A 23,299-nucleotide genomic window follows, 5' to 3' on the forward strand; every position below is an offset into this window, starting at 1 on the left:
CTTTTCATTTTATGACTTCTGGGTTTAAAAACATACCAGCTCTTGATTGCCGTCATCCCTCATGTTTTGCATGCCTCACTTTCTCAAATTGTCTTTCCTGGTTAAGGCATGTAAGGAAAAACACTCAGAAGCAGTTCTGAGTTATTGTAAAATATTCTAAGATACTCAGATTAGAGAAGTATGAGCCTTTACATATAAAGTGGTGCCAAACATAAGTGTGCAGAGGAATGACCAATGCAAACGGTCTGCAAATGCATGTCAGTAGCATCCAGGAGTTTGTGCAGGCTGCATGTAGGGTAAGGTAATAGATGTTCATCTTTAGTTACAGTCGTATGAAAAAGTTTGGGAACTCCTCTTAATCCATCCATCCATTTTCCAACCCGCTGAATCCGAACACAGGGTCACGGGGGCCTGCTGGAGCGAATCCCAGCCAACACAGGGCACAAGGCAGGGAACCAATCCTGGGCAGGGTGCCAACCCACCGCAGGACACACACAAACACACCCACACACCAAGCACACACTAGGGCCAATTTAGAATCGCCAATCCACCTAACCAGCATGTCTTTGGACTGTGGGAGGAAACCGGAGCACCCAGAGGAAACCCACGCAGACACGGGGAGAACATGCAAACTCCACGCAGGGAGGACCCGGGAAGCGAACCCGGGTCCCCAGGTCTCCCAACTGCGAGGCAGCAGCGCTACCCACTGCGCCACCGTGCCGCCCACTCCTCTTAATTCTTTGGATTTTTGTTTCTCATTGGCTGAGCTTTCAAAGTAGCAACTTCCTTTTAATATATGACATGCCTTATGGAAACAATAGTATTTCAGCAGTGACATTAAGTTTATTCGATTAACAGAAAATATGCAATATACATCATAACAACATTAGACAGGTGCATAAATTTGGGCACCCCAACAGAGATATGACATCAATATTTAGTTGGGCCCCTTTTTGTAAATATAACAGCCTCTAGACGCTGTCCTCCTATAGCCTTTGATGAGTGTCTGGATTCTGCATGGAGGTATTATTGACCATTCTTCCATACAAAATCTCTCCAGTTAAGTTAAATTTGATGGCTGCCGAGCATGGACAACCTGCTTAAAATCATCCCGTAGATTTTCGATGATATTCAAGTCAGGGGACTGTGACGGCCATTCCAGAACATTGTACTTCTTCCTCTGCACAAATGCCTTTTTGGGTCATTGTTTTGTTGGAATATCCAACCCCTGCGTAACTTCAACTTTGTGACTGATGCTTGAACATTATCCTGAAGAATTTGTTGATATTGGGTTGAATTCATCTGACCCTCAACTGTAACAAGGGCCCCAGTCCCTGAACTAGCCACACAACCCCAGAGCATGATGGAACCTCCACCAAATTGACAGTAGGTAGGAGGTGTTTTTCTTGGAATGCGGTGTTCTTTTTCCGCCATGCAAAGTGCTTTTTGTTCTGACCAAATAACTCAATTTTTGTCTCATCAGTCCAAAGCACTTTGTTCCAAAATTAATCTGGCTTGTCTAAATGAGCATTTGCATACAACAAGCGACTCTGTTTGTGGCCTGAGTGCAGAAAGGGCTTCTTTCTCATCACCCTGCCATACAGATGTTCTTTGTGCAAATTGCACTGAATTGTAGAACGATGTACAGATACACCATCTGCAGCAAGATGTTCTTGCAGGTCTTTGGAGGTGATCTGTGGGTTGTCTGTAGCCATTCTCACAATCCTGCCCATATGCCGCTCCTGTATTTTTCTTGGCCTGCCAGACCTGCTGGGTTTAACAGCAACTGTGCCTGTGGCCTTCCATTTCCTGATTCCATTCCTTACAGTTGAAACTGACAGTTTAAACCTCTGAGATAGCTTTTTGTAGCCTTCCCCTAAACCAGGAGACTGAACAATCTTTGTTTTCAGATCTTTTGAGAGTTGCTTTGAGGATCCCATGCTGTCACTCTTCAGAGGAGAGTCAAAGGGAAGCACAACTTGCAATTGACCACCTTAAATACCTTTATATCTCATGATTGGACACACCTGTCTATGAAGTTCAAGGCTTAACGAGCTCATCCAACCAATTTGGTGTTGCAAGTAATCAGCATTGAGCAGTGACAGGCATTCAAATCAGCAAAATTACAAGGGGACCCACATTTTTGCTCAGCCAGCTTTTCACATTTGATTTAATTTCATACAACTAAATACTGCTTCACTAAAAATATTTGTTCAGAAAACACCGCAGTACTCAGATGTTCCTAGGAAATGAAAGACATACCACTGTTATTTTTTTTTGTTGAAAGGAGAGTCAATTATTATGCAGGCTGAGAGGGGTTCCCAAACTTTTTCATATGACTGTATATTAAGAGGCAAGTGAGCAGTGAGAGGGAAAACTTGAATGCAATCCAAATAGACTACCACTGTTAAAGGTAACTAAAATAAAAATACAATTCTGAACAATTAAACGTGTTCATAGTGAGAACAAAAGCAAGTCAATAATGAATGAATATGAATGTAGTGGTGATGATGAACCATTTTTTTTAACAGTGTTTGTAACTAATTGATCCTTAAAAAAACACTTATCTACAGTATTCATTCTGAGAAGTGGAATTGTCTATTGGTTACTTAATTTAAAAAGTACAGCTTATTCTATGTTGGACAAAAAGTTTTTAGATTTGCATCTGTTTTAATAGATTTGGCCAGAAAATATAGTTTGTTTCTTGGCCCAGTCACTGCCTGTGTGAGGTTTAAACTCTTCCAGTGTCCGAGTCTTTTCCTCTCATGCCAGCTCTGGTTGTCTACCGTCATCCCAGAGACACACATGTTAGGTTTATTAGTGGCATACTAACTTGGCTTGGTTTCAGTGTGGGTATGTGCCTGAGTCTTCCCTGAAATGACCTGGCAATCCTATCTATAGTTGATCCCTGCAATGTATGTGATCCTTATGTGATAAGCTTTGACCCTTGCAGCGCTAATCTCACAAAGAAAGCCCAGACATATAATACTGCATATACGTCTGTTGACAGCCATGAATAAATTCTGCTTAAATGTGGATGGGAGCAATTAGACAGATCACTGAGCTTCACATTTCTAAGCCAATCCTTCCCATGATGGTGGAGCACAAAGCAAAAAGAGCTGACTGTCTGACTGATCAGTTATAATGGAAACTGAAAAAGTCTCCCAGAAACACCCCTTTAGAAACAAATAAAGATGTATTGTGTGTGCGGAAAACACATTAAATGTGTTAAAACAAACATAACCTGTTACAAGGGAGGAATCTTTCTGAGAAACTGGACTATATTTTAACATTCAAGCACATCACTGGGCTTGTAGTACAATGGAATGACGCATTGCCTCTGGCTGTATTTTGTCAATGTCATTCACAATTAAGATGGTAAAGCTGGAGTTCATGTAAGGTACACAGAATTGGCATTTGTGAAAAACTGTATAGTAGCTATTTGTACTAAACAATATGCCGTCACACTGAGTAAAAAGGAGGTGAAAAGAGCTCCTGTTAAGTAAGATCTTTTTACTATTGATAATGAAAAGCACAGTACACTGGAAACATTTAATGTGCTGAATGACACTCTAGCACAGGGGCTTCATGCATAACACCATGAATAGAATTCACACTAAAACATGGTGTAAGGACAAAAGCGGAAATGTGCGTATGCACAAAAAAATCCAGATGCATAAATCTGTACGTTCGCCAACTTCCACATTCTTCCACTCCATAAATTCTGGTCAGCGTGAAAAGTAACGCACGTGCATGAGCCTGTTGCCACTTCCCAAACTCCTCCCAGAATTATGCCTCTATGAATACACAAATCAATATAATAGCCCTTAAGCTCAGCGTTCTGTGAAAAGGCAATGGCAAAAGCACGGGGGGCAGCAGAAGAATTTCAGCATATGTCAAGTGGAGGCAAGGAAAAACATACTATTTGTTGGTTTAAACAGTGATATAAACAACCAAAGGAAGTTGATCGAGTGACATAGAGTGTCGGAGAAACTTGAAAGCTCAAGTTCACAAAGTCGCACAGTGCCCGAAATAAAAAAGAAGTTGTCAGATATCAAAGTTGTAGTGAAAAGGCGAATTGTAGCCCACCGTCTGAGTATCATATGACAGCTTATTAGGGTACAGAGAAAAAAAAAATACAGTGAGAAAAACAGCTCAGAATTTCCACTTTAATCACATAGTTTATTTTGTCATTTAAGTAGAACACCATAAACTTCATTGTAAAATCGTTTAATTTATTAGTTTCTCAAATCTCATCGTAACTAAAGTAGCACTTTAAATTCTTTGTTTTGTATGTGTTCTTCTATGTGCTCTATGTGTGTGAATCACTATGTGCTTCTAAAACGGGCTTTCTCTTCCTTCGATACAGAATCCATTACATTCGTGATATTACAATTCTCTGAATAATTTAAATACTGAGATGTATACTTGATATAATTTTCATGATGATAGGAAGTAAGGCAGTGACGAGCTGGTGCATCATCCAGAAATTATTCATGCCTCATGCAAGATGCTTGCTGTGCCATGTGCGACATTCGATGAAATAATTTATTGCAGCAGTACTGTCTCTTTCAAACGTACTAACCCCCAATTCCTGTCCTTCCTTTTCTTTCTCCATATACCCACTCGCCACACATTCAGCTCTGTAATAGATGTAAAGCCATCTGTAAGCTTAGATCAGCGAGTCTTCAAAACTTTTAAGGAACATTGAAATATCTTCATAGTACATGTGTAATTATTCTATCCATGTATCCTTCCAGTGTCACGCCAGCCCCAGCAAGAATACAGCACGAGGCAGGAAAAATCCCTGAACGAAGCACCAGTTCCTTGCTAGCGCTGCAACACCATGTCCTCACATGTTTAATTATTAACAATATAGATTATTTAAATGATGTTAACATTTTATCTGTATAACGTAATAAACATATTTTGCTGCATTTCATCTTAAAAATATCGTCATCATATGTAAATACGGGCTTTATAAATTCTCAGGTTGTGCAATATTATAACTGTAGTGCAAGTTTACAGTGAGGTGATTGTACTTAAAAGTACAAGCAGCTCTACGAGGAGCACTTGATGGACTGATTGAGTGCGTTTATAGTTCTTGGGATGAAACTGTTTCTGAACCACGAGGTCCCTACAGGAAAGGCTCTGAAGCATTTGCCGTATGAGATCAGTTCAATAGACAACATGGCTGAGGCAGTATGTGCTTGATGCTGTATCCTGATAATTCTCTTTCCGATCAGCTGATGTAGAGCTGTGATTACACACTCAGATACAGTGATATAAATGCTCTGAGTGGTGCAGTGAGAGGAACAACACTAAAGCAGCTATGATATTTGGAATAGTTTGACCATTCCGTGGACCATTATATTGTTACAGGTTAAGTACAATCAGATGTCGTAAACTAATAAACAATATGCGGTTAATTTCAGTGTATTTATAAAGCCGCGTCAGGGATGTGCATCTAAAAAAGAAGGGAAAACCACTCAGGAACAAAAGCACTGCTTTGATGCTGGGTGCCGCCAGTTTGCAAAACCGAGCGGAAAACTTGCGTACGCCAAGCATTTAGCTGGCGTGAAAATGTGCGTGGCTTTATGCCGAGTTTAGGTTTTATACATCGTGATCTGAGCGTGGAAACAGGAGTATGCAACATTTTTGTGCATACACACCGTTTATACATGGGGCCCCATGGAGAGCTGCTGTGGCTGCAAGTTTTCATTCTAACTCTTTTCTTAATTAGTGACCAGTTTTTGCTGCTAATTAACTATTTATTTCTATTTTAATTTACTTTTCTTGAGACTCTGACTGCAGTATTGATTCTTTTTTCCTTAAACGACATCTAATCATAAATCTGATGTGAAGTAAGCCAACAGATAAACAACTAATTGTGGACTCAAACTCCAACAGACTTCACTTCATTCAGTTTCTTAAGTTGAAGCCAATTCTCGCTGCTAATTAAACCTGTTATTTAATTCCGTGGTGCTCATTCTGCCATGGCAGACATTTCTAAAACTCTTGATTCTCTCTTTTCTAAGAGCGGTATCAAAATGTTTTGTGGACCCGAGTAGATCAACATTACTGAGGCCTTCACCTTTCTTTATTTTCAGTCATTGTGTGATGGATTCAGGTTGCTGTTTATGTGTTGGTTCATTTTGTTTAGTTGCTAATTAAGGAAAAAAGAAATATTTAAGGGGCCTGAGTCTTAAGTTGTGCATCAATTAAAATTAAGGCAAAGAGTTAAATTCGCAGCAAAATCTGGTCACTAATTAAGAAAAGGGTTAAAATGAAAACCTGAAGCAAAAATAGCTCTCCAGGACTGGAGTTGGAGACCCCAGCCATGGACGTGGATGGACAGCCTACTTTAATAACTAAAGTAAGTTAACATTGCTGTCTACTTGTAAATGCCAAACAGGCCATACCAGAATACAGTAGCAGTTCTTTGACATGTGCTGTATACTGTGTACATAGGCCACATTGCCTCTCTAAAGACTAGCCGCAGTACCATGGAGTGATGCAATAGTCACAGTAACAGAAAGATAAATAAATGAATCTTTAAGCCTTTTAATTTCTTTTACTGAGCTCTTTAAGTGAAAGCAACATTTGTATCTTTTTATTATCTTTCTTTCAGTGTCAAATCACTTGTTCAGTGTCATTTTAATTTGCTTTCCTTACGTTGTTTGGTTGCACCCTGCCCATTTAAGGTGCAAGGACTGTTGATGGCTTTTTAGAAAGAAACGCAATGCAGAGAGCCTTTTCAATGGTGAGATTCACTACAGACTTTTTAACGAGTTGTCCCCAAACGTGTATTCTCATTTTGAGAAGCACATCTGGCCCTGCAAGGTTACTGCAGCCCTGATATGGATTAAGCAGGTTTGAGAATTTTAGAATTCAATGAAAAAGACAGTCAAATAACATAACATGACATGAGTGAGAAATAAATCTGAGAAAGGAACCATTGACAACCCTTCTGTTGAAACCTACACATAACACTAAAAAATACAAATGAGACCCCAGCCATTCTTGTACTGTGGAATCATGAAAGAATGGGTGAATAACGAGAAACTTAAAAAATAAAAAGTGGTAATCAAAGTTTCAGATAAAGCAATAAGACAGCAGCTAGAGATGACAACACTGGCCAGCACTGTCACCCGCCCAAATATCATCCCACTAAGTAGTAATAAATCATTTTGAGAAAAATGCAAAATCTGTTTTGCACAAACAAGGGGTGTAGCCAGGACTTAATTTGAGGGTGGGAGAGGTGAGATAGTATATGAATCACAGTTCTGTCCATGATCAATCAGTTGGAACTGTCAAAGACATTTAAGGGGTGAAGATCGTCAGGTTTAGGACACCAAGCTTGGGGGAACGCTTGTCACAGGTTGAACTTGTACACCAAGTCTCCCTAGGTAGCTATTGGTGTGCTTCGGCACATATCCTGTCCTGCTCCAATTGTAACACTAATGGGCATTATGAAAAGATGTACATACAATAAAGGTTGATCATTTAACAGAATCTATTGCAAATGACTTTTCAAAGGCCTATGGTTAGATAGAGAGCAATAAAAATATATTTGCCCATTCATAATTTCCATTATTATTACACCTAATTGTGACCTAAATATTTTCAGGTTTTTGATAAATTAAATATTAGATAAAGAGCACCTCTATGAACATAAAACACATGTTTTTATCTTATTTCAGTTATTTAATAAACAAAATCATGCCACACCAGTCAGCACAGTGTGAAAAAGTAATTGCCCCCTTGTTAAATCAACTTACTGTAATTAAAAGGATAATAAGAGTGTGGCGACTGCCAACCCTGTTCAATATAAATCTCAATTGTTATGGCCCTTACCATCAGGAGTCAGATTACTATCGAAAAGATTCAGCAAGCACACAATGGAAATGAAATTTCTTTAGAGATTAGAAGAAAGGTGCTGACATCTATCACTCTAAAAAAAGCTACAAAACCATTTTTAAGGCTCTGGGGAACTCCACTGAGCCACAGTAAGAGTCATAATCTCCAAAGGGAAAACTCCTGGAACAGTAGTGAATCTTCCCAGGAGTTGGAGAGCTGCCAAAAATTACCCCAAGGGTGCAGTAGAAAATCATCCAACAACTTACAAAGAATCCTAAATAAATCCAAAGAACTGCAGGCCTCTTGTGCCTCGGTAAAGTACAGTACTCATGACTCCACTGTGAAAAAGACATTCAGCAAAAAAAGGCTTTATTGGAAAGTAGTAAAGGGAAACCACTGCCAACCAAAAGGAGCATAAATGCTCATCCCTGATTTGCCAGGATACATCTGAATGATCCTCAAGACTTTTGGGAGAACATTCTATGGGCAGTTTAGACATAAATTGAATTTTTTGAATGACATGTGCCTCGTTATGTTCAGTGTAAGCAAATAGCATTGTTCTGCATTACGAACATCATACACAGTCAAACATGATGGTGGTATTGTGATGGTGTAGTAACACTCTGCTGTCTCAGAACTTGTACATCTTGAAATAATTCAAGAAACCATGAATTGCACTCCATATCAGAAAATTTTTGGGGATACCATATGGCCATCTTTATGTAATAATAATAATAATAATAATAATACATTTTATTTATACCAGGCGCCTTTCAGGGAACTCAAGGACACCGAACAACAATAAATAAATAAATAGATAAATAATTAAATAAAAGACACAATTATAAAAAACTTAAAACATCAGAAAATCTAGAAATTAAAACCAAACAAAACCATTATAATCAGGAGGAAAAAGAAAAAGCCATTTTAAACAGATGCGTTTTAAGTTTACATTTGAAGGATGAATATGATTTGATATTTCGGAGATCCGCAGGCAATGAATTCCAGAGCTTGGGAGCAGAATGGCTGAAAGCTCTGCTCCCCATGGTGGTTAGACGGGCGGGAGGAACAGTCAGATGGGTGGAGGAAGAGGATCTAAGGTTACGGGATGGAATGGCAACATGAAGAAGGTCAGACAGATATGGAGGGGCGAGGCTATGAATGGCCTTAAATGTTAATAGCAGAATCTTAAAATCAATACGAAACTTAATCGGGAGCCAATGAAGCTGCTGCAAGACCGGAGTAATATGGTGAATAGATGGGATTTGAGTGATGATACGTGCTGCAGAATTCTGGACTAACTGAAGCTTATGAAGAGATTTATTCGGGAGACCAAAGAGGAGTGAATTGCAGTAGTCCAGCCGAGAAGTGACAAGACTATGAACAAGAATGGCAGTGGTGTGAGGAGTGAGGGAGGGGCGAATACGATTAATATTACGTAGGTGGAAGTAAGCAGACCGGGTGATGTTATTAATGTGAGATTGGAAGGATAGAGTACTGTTGAGGATGACACCCAGACTCTTGACCTGAGATGATGGGGAAACAACAAAGTCATCAATAATAAGAGAAAGATTATTGGTTTTGGATAATGAAGATTTTGAACCAATGAGGAGAACCTCAGTTTTGTCACTGTTTAATTTAAGAAAATTCGAAGAAAACCAGGATTTAATTTCAGCAATGCAGTCAATAAGCGAGGGTGGTGGAAAAGAGGAGGTGGGATTACCAGCAAGGTAGAGCTGGGTGTCATCAGCATAACAGTGAAAATTAATGTTATATTTGCGAAAAATATTGCCAAGGGGAAGAAGGTAAATAATAAGAAGAAGAGGCCCCAGGACAGAGCCCTGGGGCACACCAGAGGTAACAGCGGTGGGTTGGGATGTGAAGGTTTTAAGTTGTATGAACTTAAGCTGAAGCTGAAGTGCGCTTTGTTCAGGAAGAAACTGAATCAAAACATAAATGCAAGTCCACATCAGAATAGATGAAGAGAAGCAAAATGAAAGTTTTTTTACTGGCCCATTCAAAGTCCAAACCTAAACACAATAGATAGGCTATAGCAGGAACTACAACAAAAGGTCCAAGCTTGAAAAGCTGCCAAGGAAAAGTAAGCTAAAATTCCTCCACAGTGATGTGAATGAGTTATAGACTCATTGAACAATATATTAGGAACACCTACACACCTACTTTTCCATGCAATTATCTGATCAACCAATCATGTTGCAGCAGAACAATGCATGAAATCAAAAGCCGGTCACAGTAGTGGATAGCTATTGGAAGTACTTCTTGGCAGTATAGTGTGGCAAAATAAAGATGAAATGGCTGGCTGGTAATACCTCAAGGAACTATGGATGTGCCGGGATGTTTGTCGAGGCAGAGCCAGCTAGAGCAGGGAAGTGAGCATACCTCTGATAATGAAGAATGGACGGGCTCCTAGCAATACTCATTATTATAACTCATTATGGGTTGCTTCTTTTGGTGTCAGCTCAACTGCAGTGACGGTAGTGGTTTTATTCTCCAGGAATTGGTTAGTTTGTTTTAAAGAGACTCGTTTTACAAAAGACCTTTCAATGATTTCCTTTTTAAGTCTTTTCTAGAATTTACTTGTGTTATTTGAAAATAATTTGAGCATTTAGCTTATTTTATTTATTGATTTCTTTAATATATTTACTTTGCACTATTCACACAAAAAACTTTGTATTTTTTTGCACCTTTAAAAACCTTTCAAAAAAGGCCTATTTTATGTCACTCACTACAAGGGGGTCCACTCAACATCTGACTGGCATGGTGACCCTTGACATATGGCAATGGTATGGATCATGTCTGGTGTCACACTGCATATGCACGTTTTTGGATAGAAATCTTGATTGTTACTAGTGCATTTTTGATTATCGTTTTCTTGGTTAAGATCCTGTGCTTTGATTATTTTGACTTTGGTGTTTGAAACTACTGTCAGGCTTGACAACAGTTCGGCTTTCATTTTTAGTTAAAAACTTTTGTGTGACCTTTGATAATGTTTTTTCCAATCCTTATTCATAAAAACCTCCTACAATTTTCTCTTTGACAGAATAGTGTACAGATATACATATAGATGCTTATTGACAAAACACAGATGTCGCCGTCAATTTGAATTGGTTTTACAGAAGATATGTGTGACGAGCGTATTTTTATCTCTAGAAATTAATTTTTCTAGCTTTGTCAAGTATCACTTATCTGTTTCTTTGAGATGATCATTTTCATTCTTGGTCTGGCTATGCCAATTTTTCTTTGCTTTGGTATGGTTACCACCACATTGTGTTTCTCCTTGAATGGCCACACCATTTCTGCTCACGTGACACGAACTCCGACTGTATTAAATGTTGAATGTTGCAGTACAGTGTCTTGCCTTGTGGTTCTTGGTCTGTTTGCTTTTGTTATTTTATCTTTCTCTTGTTCTAATTGTCAGAGAAAGCTAAAAGGTGCTTCCAAGAAGATTTAGTACTAGGACCTTACCCTTTCTTTCTTTGAGTTTGCTCCTTACTTTGTGTTTTGGTTTTGTCTATTGGTTAATCTTGCCCCCTCAGTATTCTGACCTTTACCTGTGCCAGGCATTGCCTCTGCCTTGTCCCTTTAAGACTTTTCTTCTTCAGCTTATCTCTTTTATTTCCAACGGCCAGGTGCCTTGAGGTCAAGTCATTGCCAGATGTCCTGGTCGATAATCTCCCAGACTTTCATATGATGGCACTCTGAAGGAGCCAAGCGAAAATTGGGGCTAGGATTAAATTAGTATTCCACAAATGGGATATCAACTTCCTGACTACAGAGGAAGAAGTAAGGCATATAGAGCTGATGTCACATTACGCAACTTCTAGTTGTTGCTCTATGCCAGATTTGATGACTACAATTGCTGATCTTGCGGACGGACCATGTAAATTTACATGACTAAAAATCACTGAACATTTCACCTTTCAGCACGGTCATATTTGCCCTTTTTGTGACAGCCAAGAACATGGTTCCTGACAGAACCAGTGCTGTACGAAGAGTTAACAGGTACAGAGAGTTCAGCTGCAACCTCTGCCTTTTCCATTCTGTTGTGGTACATAAAACATGAGACATCAGACATTGAGCTTCTCTTCAGTCTGTGAGGTCCAAAACACATGCTCATTATTTGAATTGTACATCTGGAAGACCATTCATTGGTTGTCAGCTCTTATGCATACAGAGCCTGCCCCTATGACTCAACCCAATCAAACCTGGTTGATTTTGTTGGAACAAGTCATTGACTAGTTGAAGTGAGTGGTGGGGTATGTCATGCTTGGCGACAGATAGTTATGGGAGCGTGTCACTGATTACCTCCACCTCACTAAGATTACACAAATGAAGGCTATGACTGTAAATCACTGGAAAAGTTATGTATGTTACAGGACCTTAGGCTGCCGTGTAACATCTAAATCCTTACCCTATACTCCCTTTAAATCAGTCCCTCTAGGGTCTGCAGCATGATCGCACGTATGATAATAGACAGATTGAGAAAACTTTACTGATCCCAAGGGTAAATATACTGTCTCCAGAAGGTGATGCAGCAGCATAAAACATAATGTGCACATATTATGAAATCTATTAAAGCAAAGTGCAAATCAATATACAAGTGTAAGACCCAGAGCTATACACACAGTATACCTGGTAGACATTGTAGCAGATATAGCGTTTGTCCACCTCTTGAACCCTCAGGTACCACTCTGATGACCCGGTGAATGTATAAATGTTATTTATTTTACAAATAAATCGTGCACAAAGCACTCTCCACACTACTCTCATATAAACACTATTCAATTAACAAACCAATACAATCCTCCACTCCCAGACACTTCGCCCTCCTACCTCCCAGCTCAGCTCAAATGTCTGGGCTTACCCAGAGTCCTTTTATAGCCCCTGACCCGGAAGTGGTTCCTGGCCAAACCCCCAAGTCCTTATCCCTTCCGGGTCAGGGTAAACAGTCCTTTTCATCCCGGGAGCACGTCGCTTCCTCCAGTCACGTGACTGTGACGCACTCCCGGGTTATAGGGCATGCAAGAGCCCACTAGCCCCCCTACAGCGACTCCTGGCGGCCCCCAAGGTATCCAGCAGGGCTGTGTCACAACACTACAAAGTCCATGAGGCCCTGCTGGAACTCGGGGCACAAATATGCTGTCCGGAGGGCTCCTCCTAGCGGCCTGGGGGTGGCGACCGGAGTCCATAGCCGGTCATCCATCACAACATATAATGTTTAGTTTCGCTGAGGAAAACGTCTTTCCAAACATGTCTTTTATAACTGGTTAGGGTAACGATGACATGATGACAGGTATCCTCCGACAGCAACTTCTCCCAACCATCCAAGAACAGTTTAGATAGATAGATAGATAGATAGATAGATAGATAGATAGATAGATAGATAGATAGATAGATAGATAGATAGATAGATAGATAGATAGATAGATACTTTATTAATCCCAAGGGAAAATTCACATACTCCAGCAGCAGCATACTGATAAAAACAATATTAATTAAAGAGTGATAAAAACACAGTGCAAGTTAAAAAGTGCAAGGTGGAGAGTGCGAGGCAGGTATAACAGTCAATAACTTTGTATAATGTTAACGTTTACCCCCCCCCCCCCCCCCGGTGGAATTGAAGAGTCGCATAGTGTGGTGGAGGAACGATCTCCTCAGTCTGTCAGTGGAGCAGGACGGTGACAGCAGTCTGTCGCTGAAGCTGCTCCTCTGTCTGGAGATTATACTGTTCAGTGGATTCTCCATTATTGACAGGAGCCTGCTCAGTGCCCGTTGCTCCACCACAGATGTCAAACTGTCCAGCTTCGTGCCTACAATAGAGCCTGCCTTCCTCACCAGTTTGTCCAGGTGTGAGGTGTCCCTCTTCTTTATGCTGCCTCCCCAGCACACCACCGCGTAGAAGAGGGCGCTCGCCACAACCATCTGATAGAACATCTATAGCAGCCTTCTAAGGAAGTATAGTCGGCTCTGTCCTCTCTTGCACAGAGCATCTGTATTGTCTGTTTAGTGATGAACAATGCCTTTTTCAGCATGATGGAGCACCATGTCATAAGGCAAAAGTGATAACTAAGTGGCTCAGGGAAGAAAACATTGAAATTTTGGGTCCATAGACAGGAAACTCCTCAGACCTTAATCCCATTAAGAACTTCTGGTCAAGAGGCAGGTGGACAAACAAACAAAAACCCACAAATTCTAACAAACTCCAAGCATTGATTCTGCAAGAATGGGCTGCCATCAGCAAGGATTTGGCCCAGAAGTTGATTGCCAGCCTGCCAAGGCGAATTGCACAGTTCTTGAAAAAGAAAGAAGGGCCAACACTGCAAATATTGACTCTTTGCATAAACTTAATGTAATTGTCAATTAAAACCTTTGAAACTTATGAAATGCTTGTAATTCTACTTCAGTATACCATAGAAACATCTGACCAAAAGATCTAAAAACACTGAAGCAGCAAACTTTGTGAAAACCAATACTTGGGTCATTCTCAAACCTTTTGGCCATGACTGTATACCTAGAAATGCAATCAAAAAATGGCATCTCATTGTATTCGACAAATCGTATGAACACTTCCTAGAGCAGCAAGACATAAGCATTTGTAGTGAAGTGATGGGAAATCTTTATAAATACTGCGCAAAAATTCAGCTGTGTGGATTCACTTACAGTCATTCAAGTTTTGTATTATTTGTTCAGTCCTAAAGAAAAATGAATAAAGAAACTATTAATGAAGTTGAATGTTCAGCAAAAGAAGAAGAATATTACTTTGGAGTCAATGGCTCTTCTATGACACTTGTCCTGTCAGAGAGTTGGTGCTTAAAATACATTATGTTGTTCTTAAACAAAAGTTGAGCCCACCTCTGACAAAAAAGAAAAAAAAAAAACCTCATTGCCAACTTCATTTATTATGATTCTCTTTCAGTTTTAATTTCCTGTAAAAAACAGTTGTGCTTTGGCCGCTCAGATTTCCATTATTGCTGTGCCCTATTTAAATTAAATGAAACATTATTTCCTGACATTTTTCCGGCTCAGAGTAAATACAGTGTGATTACAGTAAGTAGGATTTTGTTTATATTTGTGTAGAGGTTGCTAAATTGACTTTGTAAAATATAATTTAATTCTGCTCTTGTTTAGCATGCTTTCTTATCAAATGTACTTTTCCTTACATGAATAATGCCTGCTTTTAATCTGCATCTTAAATGTAGAGATCATGCACTGTGTGTATAAACACTTTTCCATAGTTCAATATGCTTTTCATGCCATTTTTGATTTGCATTCTAAAAAGCTCAATATATATATATATATATATATATATATATATATATATATATATATATATATATATATATATATACAATAAAAATTCACATTCTTTATTCCATGACATAAACGAATCTGAGTGCATCTGCCTGAATAAATGCTGGTGAACATAAATAAAGATGTAGACAAGCACTTATTGGTATTACTGTACAGTACCTACATTTCAATATCAGTGCACTTGTCTATTTTTATTTTATTTTTATTTGCTCACTTGAATGCAAATGCACATTCTAGTGTTGGAGTCTTATTAATTGTCACTTTTTCAACTATTTTATTGTGACCTGCATAACTAATCTTACTGATGTTCTAGTTGCTGAAATGATGGCTTTTAAAATGTAAGGTCTCAGATTTTCTGCTAATCCAGTCCAGTGTGATTTGGAGCCAGTACCTACTGGGCTGTTTAGGGCTGAGCTGGTTTAGATGCCAACTATATACAATATAATAATACATATATGTTACTGTCATTTTTAGGTATGATTGCATATAAAATGAGAATCACCTATTGCAAAAGCCCTTATCTGTCTGTCTGTCGGCCCACATGAAACAACTCGGCCTCCTGTGTAAATTTGTCGAGACAGTTCAATTTTTGTTCAGATATCTCATACAGATCGATCTGTATAAGGTTTTAAAATTTCCAACTTTCCCATTGAAAAGCATTGGTGAAATCTGCAGACTTGCTCATCTTAAACCAGAGAAACATTCTGTTTTATTTCAAGGAATTAGTTGACTGTTTCAATTGTACCTTGATAGCTGTTTCTTGAATTTTGTGTGTTTTCCTCTTTTACTCGTCTCACTTGGATGCCTAATGCAAGTGAGTCAAACACCGGGCAGTGCGTGCACATACAAACAATTGTCAAGAACTCACATTACCAACCTGCAGCTAAACAGTGTTTGAACTAATTCATAGCTTTGGAAAAGTGCATCTGCCCTAACTGATATAAACATTAGACTGGTTCAAAAATGGACAGTGGCAATGGGAAGAGGGAGGCTGCAATGGCTTAAACCCCTGATCTCTGGCACCCAGCTGCTGAACTTTCAGTCCCAGATATACACAAACAATTGCGCCAAGCCCTGATCCCCTTGCTCATTATGTACCATTCGTATTCCTGTTATACAATAAATCAATTCCTTTCCAAGTTCTTACATATGTATATAATTTAAACAAATTCCTGTGTTTTAAGCAATTTTAATAGCTAGATGGGGAACTTATTTCACTTCCTTTTCTCCTTTTGTAAGTTAATATTGATACTAATTTTATGCAAATATAGGTCATTTCATTTTGCATTAATAGATATTTTTCAATTAATTATTGAATATTACTTTATGGGGTATACTTTTAAAACTGTTATATTTAAGAAAATTGAATAACAATTAGACACAGACCCTCCACCACTAACACACATTAAATCGATGCCATTTTCACATCACTTGAACTGCAATCTGCTGTGTATAAAGCCACCATAAGCCTCTGTGCGCTCCGGTTTTAACTCCATTGTAAAGGGCTGTTAAAATAGCACATATTTAATCAAGTCTGCTAACACATGTAATTGCATTCTATTATCACTGTTACTATTTGAATATGACTCACTGTTACAAAACCATTCAATAAACAAAAAATGTGAAAACTGGCTCTTGGATAAAGTAAATAAAAATGTGAAATGCTCCAACTTTCATATCAGTTAACTTAGTCACTGAATGTACCTGAATGTTACATCATGCATATGTTATGGCCAAAACCCGAAATCGGCCAAAGTGAGAAGTGTCCGGCCAAATCGGGAAATGGACAATGTCACTGTAAATTGACTAGCCAATGTCTGATCTTTCCTTGATTTTGGGATTTGGCCAGCCAGTTTGCGAAATAGCATGGGGTGATCGGCCAAAGTCAGAAGAAAAAAGGCTTAGTAGTTCAATTGCATCGAGTGGAGCCTTGGACGCCGGTCAGTGATTGGGAAGACGCGATGGTTCGTAGTGATTTTTCTTCTGTGCCTACAGATTCCAGTGTGAGCAGTTTCTCGTGCAGAATGGAAAACTCACTTCTGGATCTGTATCTGAAAGTTTTTAAGCATCTTCGCACCTTGAGCGGACAGTCTTACATCAGCACATTGAATTTTGGCCAGGGATTTCTCGCCACTTTGCAAAATGGCCGGCCAAAGTAGCATATACACTGCTCATTTCTAGTAATTCAGACTTTGCCACACCTCTCGGCCAAAATGCAAAATGGCTGGCCAATTCGGGAACTGGCAGAACTTCGGGTTTTGGCCATAACACATTACATTGTTTAACTTGTTCAATTTTGCTTGCTGCTATTAGAGATTTTAATAAGCTTTGATGCAAATCACTTACCCTGAACATTAAAACACTAGAAAATGTTTGAAGAGAGCAGGCCATTCAGCCCAACAAAGCTCGCCAATCCTATCTTCTTAATTGTTCCAAAATAACATCACGTCAAGTTTTGAATGCCCCAGAGACCTATTCTTTACTGCACTACTTGGTCACTTAGTTCTTACAAGTGTCTATGATTCTCTGTGTGAAGAAAAACATCCTAATGTTTGTGTGAAGTTTACCCTTAACAAATTTCAGACTGTGCTCCCATGTTCTTGTTGAATTTATTTTAAAGTAACAACTGAGTTCCTCTTTACTAATTCCTTTCATAATTTTAAACTTTTCAGTCATGTCACATCTTAATTTCCATTTGTTTAAACTGAAAAGGTTAAAGTCCTTTAATCTCTCCTCATCACATGTGTTATGTCTTTTTGGAAGACCAGAGACCAAGACTGCACACAGTACTCCAGGTGCAGCGTCACTAGTGTGCTAACCTTCCTTGACTTGTACTCTACACATCAGGGCGCTATATACAGTAACCTAACATTCTTCTTAATGGCTTCTGATCACTGTCTGGCAGTTGATAGTGGCAAGCCTAGTATGACTCCAAAGTCCTTCACTGAGACATTGTTACCTTTGCATTCTGCAGGACGTGGAAATTCGAACAAATGCTGCCCAGTATCTTCCTCAGATTAGCACCCTCCTGAATAAGGTCCCTCGTCAAATGCTGCTACTTTTCAAGACAAATGACCTTCTGCGTGGCATTGAAACAACACTGCAGACACGGGCCAATGCAAGCTCTTTTATCAATATGTCTCGCTGCTGTATCAGGGCTGTGGCCAGGTAAGTATTGTTTCTTCAGCCTTTCCTTATTGTTTAAGATATGTAAACCTGTTCAGGACCTGCTCTTTATCTATACACTGAAACAGACTTTCAGTTTTCCTTGAGGCATTTGGCTAAAACTGTTAATATTTAATATTTGAAGAAAATATATACTGTATCTTTAATAGTAGTGCTCTCCTATTGATCCTGATGCTTAACGTTCTGCCTTTTCTGTCCTACTACACTATCCAGTCTCCTACACTAAAAAAAAATATATATATAATATAATGTAACAAAAACATTTTGGCATTATACAGCATGACAACAGTATGGAACTTTGTTATGCTAACTATTTTGGTATCTACACTTGTATAACCTTCGGGAAAGTAATAATATCATTCTACAAAAGGCTACATGGGAGTTGACTTACTGTATCTTATAGAGTATATGGAGGAAGCTTGTACGTAGGGAATCCATTCCCGGGATTCCCGGATGTTTCCCATTCCCGCATTCCAGGGAATGAAACTGCTGGAATTCCCGGCTGAACGGGAATGGCCAAGCTCGCATATATAGTGTGTAAAAATCGATCAAGAAATAACAGAGTTATAGTTGAAAATAATTAATTAAGTGGCACGGTTTTGTGGCCCACGGTGTAGTGTGTTGCTCATTAATTCATTCAACAACAGACCAGCAGCAGTCAGTCTCCCGGCTCCCACTAAGACTGAGCACAGTAGACTGGGAGGTGTCTGCACTCTGCAGCTCACGAATGCCGGGACAGAGTTGATTGACGTCTGTGCTGTTGACAGCTTTGAACAGCAACTTGAAATTGCAATGCGTCAGTCTGTTGCATCCGCATTATCTGTGCCAAGAAACTTGCCATCACAGAATGATGACAAGAAACTGGATGCATCAGTAAAAGCTTCAGAGCAACGGCAAGTGCGGGTGTTGTTTAGAACAAGTGTATCTGATGACTGTGCCACCTTGTTCAGTGGAGGCAGAGCATGCTTTCTCAGTGGCTGGCGTACTCTGCACAAAGGTGCGCTCTCGCCTGGATGGCCGCACGCTCAACACATTGTGCTTTCTACGCTCTTATTACCACAACTAACTAAATACATGTACTTATATGAGAGCATGAACTGCTTGTAGTTAAGATTAGTCTTTTATTGGTGTCAACATATTGCAGTAGTTTTATTAAAAATAAGTGTCGCTCGTTCTAAAACCGTTCACATGTGAGATGCCCGTACACTGTGTCATTCCCGGGATTCCCGGAAATGACATGCGGGATTCCCGAATTCCCAGGAATGGATAAACCCGTCCGGGAATGGATTCCCTACTTGTACTCTATTATAGTGAACAAAAATATATTAAAAAATGAGTGAAACAACAGTATAATTAGCATACAAAACATTAAAACAATGACATCATATATTGCATAATAGACTCACGGAGCAGATTATTAGGAACACCTGCTTATCCATGCATCACGTGGCAGTAGCACAATGCACAAGCCATGCAGATACAGGTTTGGAGCTTCAGTTAATGTTCACATCCAACAACAGAATGAGGAAAAAATGTGATCTCAGTGATTTTGACTGTAGCATGACTGATGGTGCCAGACGGGCTGGTTGGAGTATTTCTGTAACTGCTGACATCCTTTGATTTTCATGTACAACTGACTCTGCAGTTTACTCATAATAATGTACAAAACAAAAAACACGGAGAGAGCAGCATTTCAGCACATGGAAACACCTTGCCGATGAGAGGGGTCAGAGGAGAAGGGCCAGACTGGTTCTAGCTGGAAGAAAGGCTACAGTAACTCACATAAGCCCTCTGTACAACTGTGGTGGGCAGAACAGCATTTCAGAATGCACAATTCGTTGAACCTACAGCCCACTGGAAAGGAAAAATTTTGCTGGGGGCTTTTTACTTCCCCACCATGCTAGATGGCATCAGCCCCAGATATCAGTGCCCAGTGAGAAGCCAGCAGGGCATTCTGGGGAATGTTGTCCAGCAGAGTAGCCCTGCTTGGGTCACTGGGTGCCTGTCTCCGTGTTATAATGGACTCTCACATGACCCAGAAGTGCTTCCATTGGGTAGAATTACTCCTGGGTCCTTAATAAAAGGGTCCGCACTCCCTTACCCAGGCGAGTCGGAGCTGGGAGGACGGAAGGCAGCACTCAACTGGAGGAGGGCAGTGCGGTGGTAAGAGTATTGCAGAAAGAGGGATTGTGATTGTAGATAGAGAGAGACAGATCACTTGTGCTTTTGATACTTGTGGAGGATTAGCTGAATAAGCCATCCTTTATTTGAACCTGGGACTCGGTATGTGTGTTCGTGTTGGGGGTTTGGGGCTCGATGACACCCTGGTTTCCATCACAAGGGCTACAACAGCAGAGCGCCACACGGGGTTCCACTCTTGTCAGTTAAGAACAGAAAGCTGCGTTGCAGGGCGCACACAGGCTCACCGAAACTGTATAGCTAAAGACTAAAAAACAGCCTGGTCTGATGAATGATGAACCAATGAATCTTGGTTTCTGCTGAGGCACACAGATGGTAGAATCAGAATTTGGTGCAAACAGCAGGAATCCGAGAACCCATCTTGCCTTGTGTCATCAGTTCAGGCTGGTGGTGGTGTTATGGCGTGGAGAATGTTCTCTTGGCACACTTTAGGCCCGTTAATACCAATCAATCATTGCTTGAATGCCAAAGCCTACTTGAATATTGTTGCTTACCATGTGAAACCCTTTTTGGGCAAAATATACCAATCTGCTAATGGCTACTTCCAGCATGCTCATATACCATGCCACCAAGCAAAACATCATCACAGATTGGTTTTATGAACGTGGCAGTGAGCTTATCGTTCTTCAGTGGCCTTCCCAACATCTTTGGGATGTGGTGGGAGAACAAGAGTCTTGCAGCATGAATGTGCAGCTGATAAATCCACAGAAATTGTGTGATGCAGTCATGTCTGCATGGACCAGAATGTTAAAGGAATATTCCCAACACCTTCCCACCAAAAACTGAGGCTGTTTTGAGAGCAGAAGGAGTCCCTAGCCGCTCCTCATAATTTGCTCAGTGAGTGAATGTATTTGTATCAGACCATGCTTATGGTCCTGCGGTGGGCTGGCACCCTGCCCGGGGTTTGTTCCTGCCTTGCGCCCTGTGTTGGCTGGGATTGGCTCCAGCAGACCCCCGTGACCCTGTGTTAGGATATAGCGGGTTGGATAATGACTGACTGACTATGCTTATGAACTCTGCTTAAGCACCATAGTAACTTTTCTCTAAGAGTGTTACATCTGCCTACAAATGCTGCACTTTTTCCATTCTTTTTTTAATCTTCTGTTCTATACAGTGACCCTCTAGGATGTAACAGTATATTAGAAGCACGTCCTGTGACATTTTAGATAACGTGTCCTAAAAGTCTGTAGTAATTGATTTACGGCTCCTGTTACGGTTTTATTCCTGTAAGACAGATATTGTAATACAGTACACATGTAAAGATGCCATGGCTTCTTTGATAAACCTCACTCCTAAAAACAATGCAGGTTTTAGCTATTCTTCTCCAGATGATGGTGTTATTTTTTCCCCACTTTTGGCAGCAAGCATTTACATTTCTATAGCGTTTAGCTAATTGTCGCTTTTCTTTAACCAGTGGAAATCATGTGAAAGTGGCTGAAATTAACATTCTGTGTTCTTTCCAGTTTTTATAACATTGCCATCTGTGCTGATTATTTTAGTCTTTTACTGCCTTTTCATCCGAGACCCTTAAGCTGATTGTTACATTGTATTCAACATAAATATGCACAGTCTATGAACGGTTTCAATTCATGATGCAAATTCAAGGCCTAGGAGGAACCTTTCAGCTAATGAGGTTAGAAAGGTTATTGACTTATTACGAGTTGATTATGATGTGGCATTGCATCAAAAAGTGACATTGGCAATTTGTGTCCTTTTATTCTTTGCGCTTAGATCATTTTATGTTTTGATTTGTTAAACATTTCAGACAAAACCCTCACTGAGGGATGCAGAACAATGCCAGCCAGGCTCCATCCATTTTCAGTTTAGTCTTTGCTTCGGCTTGGCTCGGTTAACATAATGGCTAAATCCTCACCACCAGTACCTGCACAGAGCACTGCTTACAGCTCTTTTCTTTTTGCTTACTTCAGTTGAGGTTGGTGATTATATCTGAACACCGAAAGCAGGGTTGGACTGTATTGGGACTTTATATTGATTTGCTGATTATTGGGAATTCCCTAAGAAATTAGTTTTCTTTCTGTAAACATAATACTGCCTTTCAAAAAGACATTAACATGAAAATGAAGAGACTCCTGTTTAACATAGCATATCTGAGAAGCATCAGCTGCAAGGCAGGAGGAGGCCATCACAGACATCTACAGTGCTTCCGGAAAGTATTCACAGCGCATCACTTTTTCCACATTTTGTTATGTTACAGCCTTATTCCAAAATGGATTAAATTAATTTTTTTCCCTCAGAATTCTACACACAACACCCCATAATGACAACGTGAAAAAAGTTTACTTGAAGTTTTTGTAAATTTAATAAAAAATAAAAAACTGAGAAAGCACATGTACATAAGTATTCGCAGCCTTTGCCATGAAGCTCAAAATTGAGCTCAAGTGCCTCCTGTTTCCCCTGATCATCCTTGAGATGTTTCTGCAACTTAATTGGAGTCCACCTGTGGTAAATTCAGTTGATTGGACATGATTTGGAAAGGCACACACCTGTCTATAGAAGGTCCCACAGCTGACAGTTCATGTCAGAGCACAAACCAAGCATGAAGTCAAAGAAATTGTCTGTAGACCTCCGAGACAAGATTGTCTCGAGGCACAGATCTGGGGAAGGTTACAGAGAATTTTCTGCTGCTTTGAAGGTCCCAATGAGTACAGTGACTTCCATCATCCGTAAGTGGAAGAAGTTCGAAACCACCAGGACTCTTCCT

The 23,299-nt window shown here is 39.9% G+C and overlaps 1 protein-coding gene across 2 annotated transcripts in view; it reads left to right on the forward strand.

Moving 5' to 3' along the window:
* adck1 (aarF domain containing kinase 1) overlaps positions 1-23,299 on the forward strand; it is a 983,738-nt gene that overhangs the window by 937,109 nt on the left and 23,330 nt on the right. For both annotated transcript variants that reach the window (XM_028821522.2, XM_051920170.1), the window contains one exon: positions 18,167-18,360. In XM_028821522.2, the coding sequence (XP_028677355.2) occupies positions 18,167-18,360 (194 nt within the window). The remainder of the gene's footprint in view (positions 1-18,166; positions 18,361-23,299) is intronic.

This window comes from Erpetoichthys calabaricus, chromosome 16 (genome assembly GCF_900747795.2).
Source record: "Erpetoichthys calabaricus chromosome 16, fErpCal1.3, whole genome shotgun sequence".
In the NCBI taxonomy this organism is placed as follows: domain Eukaryota; kingdom Metazoa; phylum Chordata; class Cladistia; order Polypteriformes; family Polypteridae; genus Erpetoichthys; species Erpetoichthys calabaricus.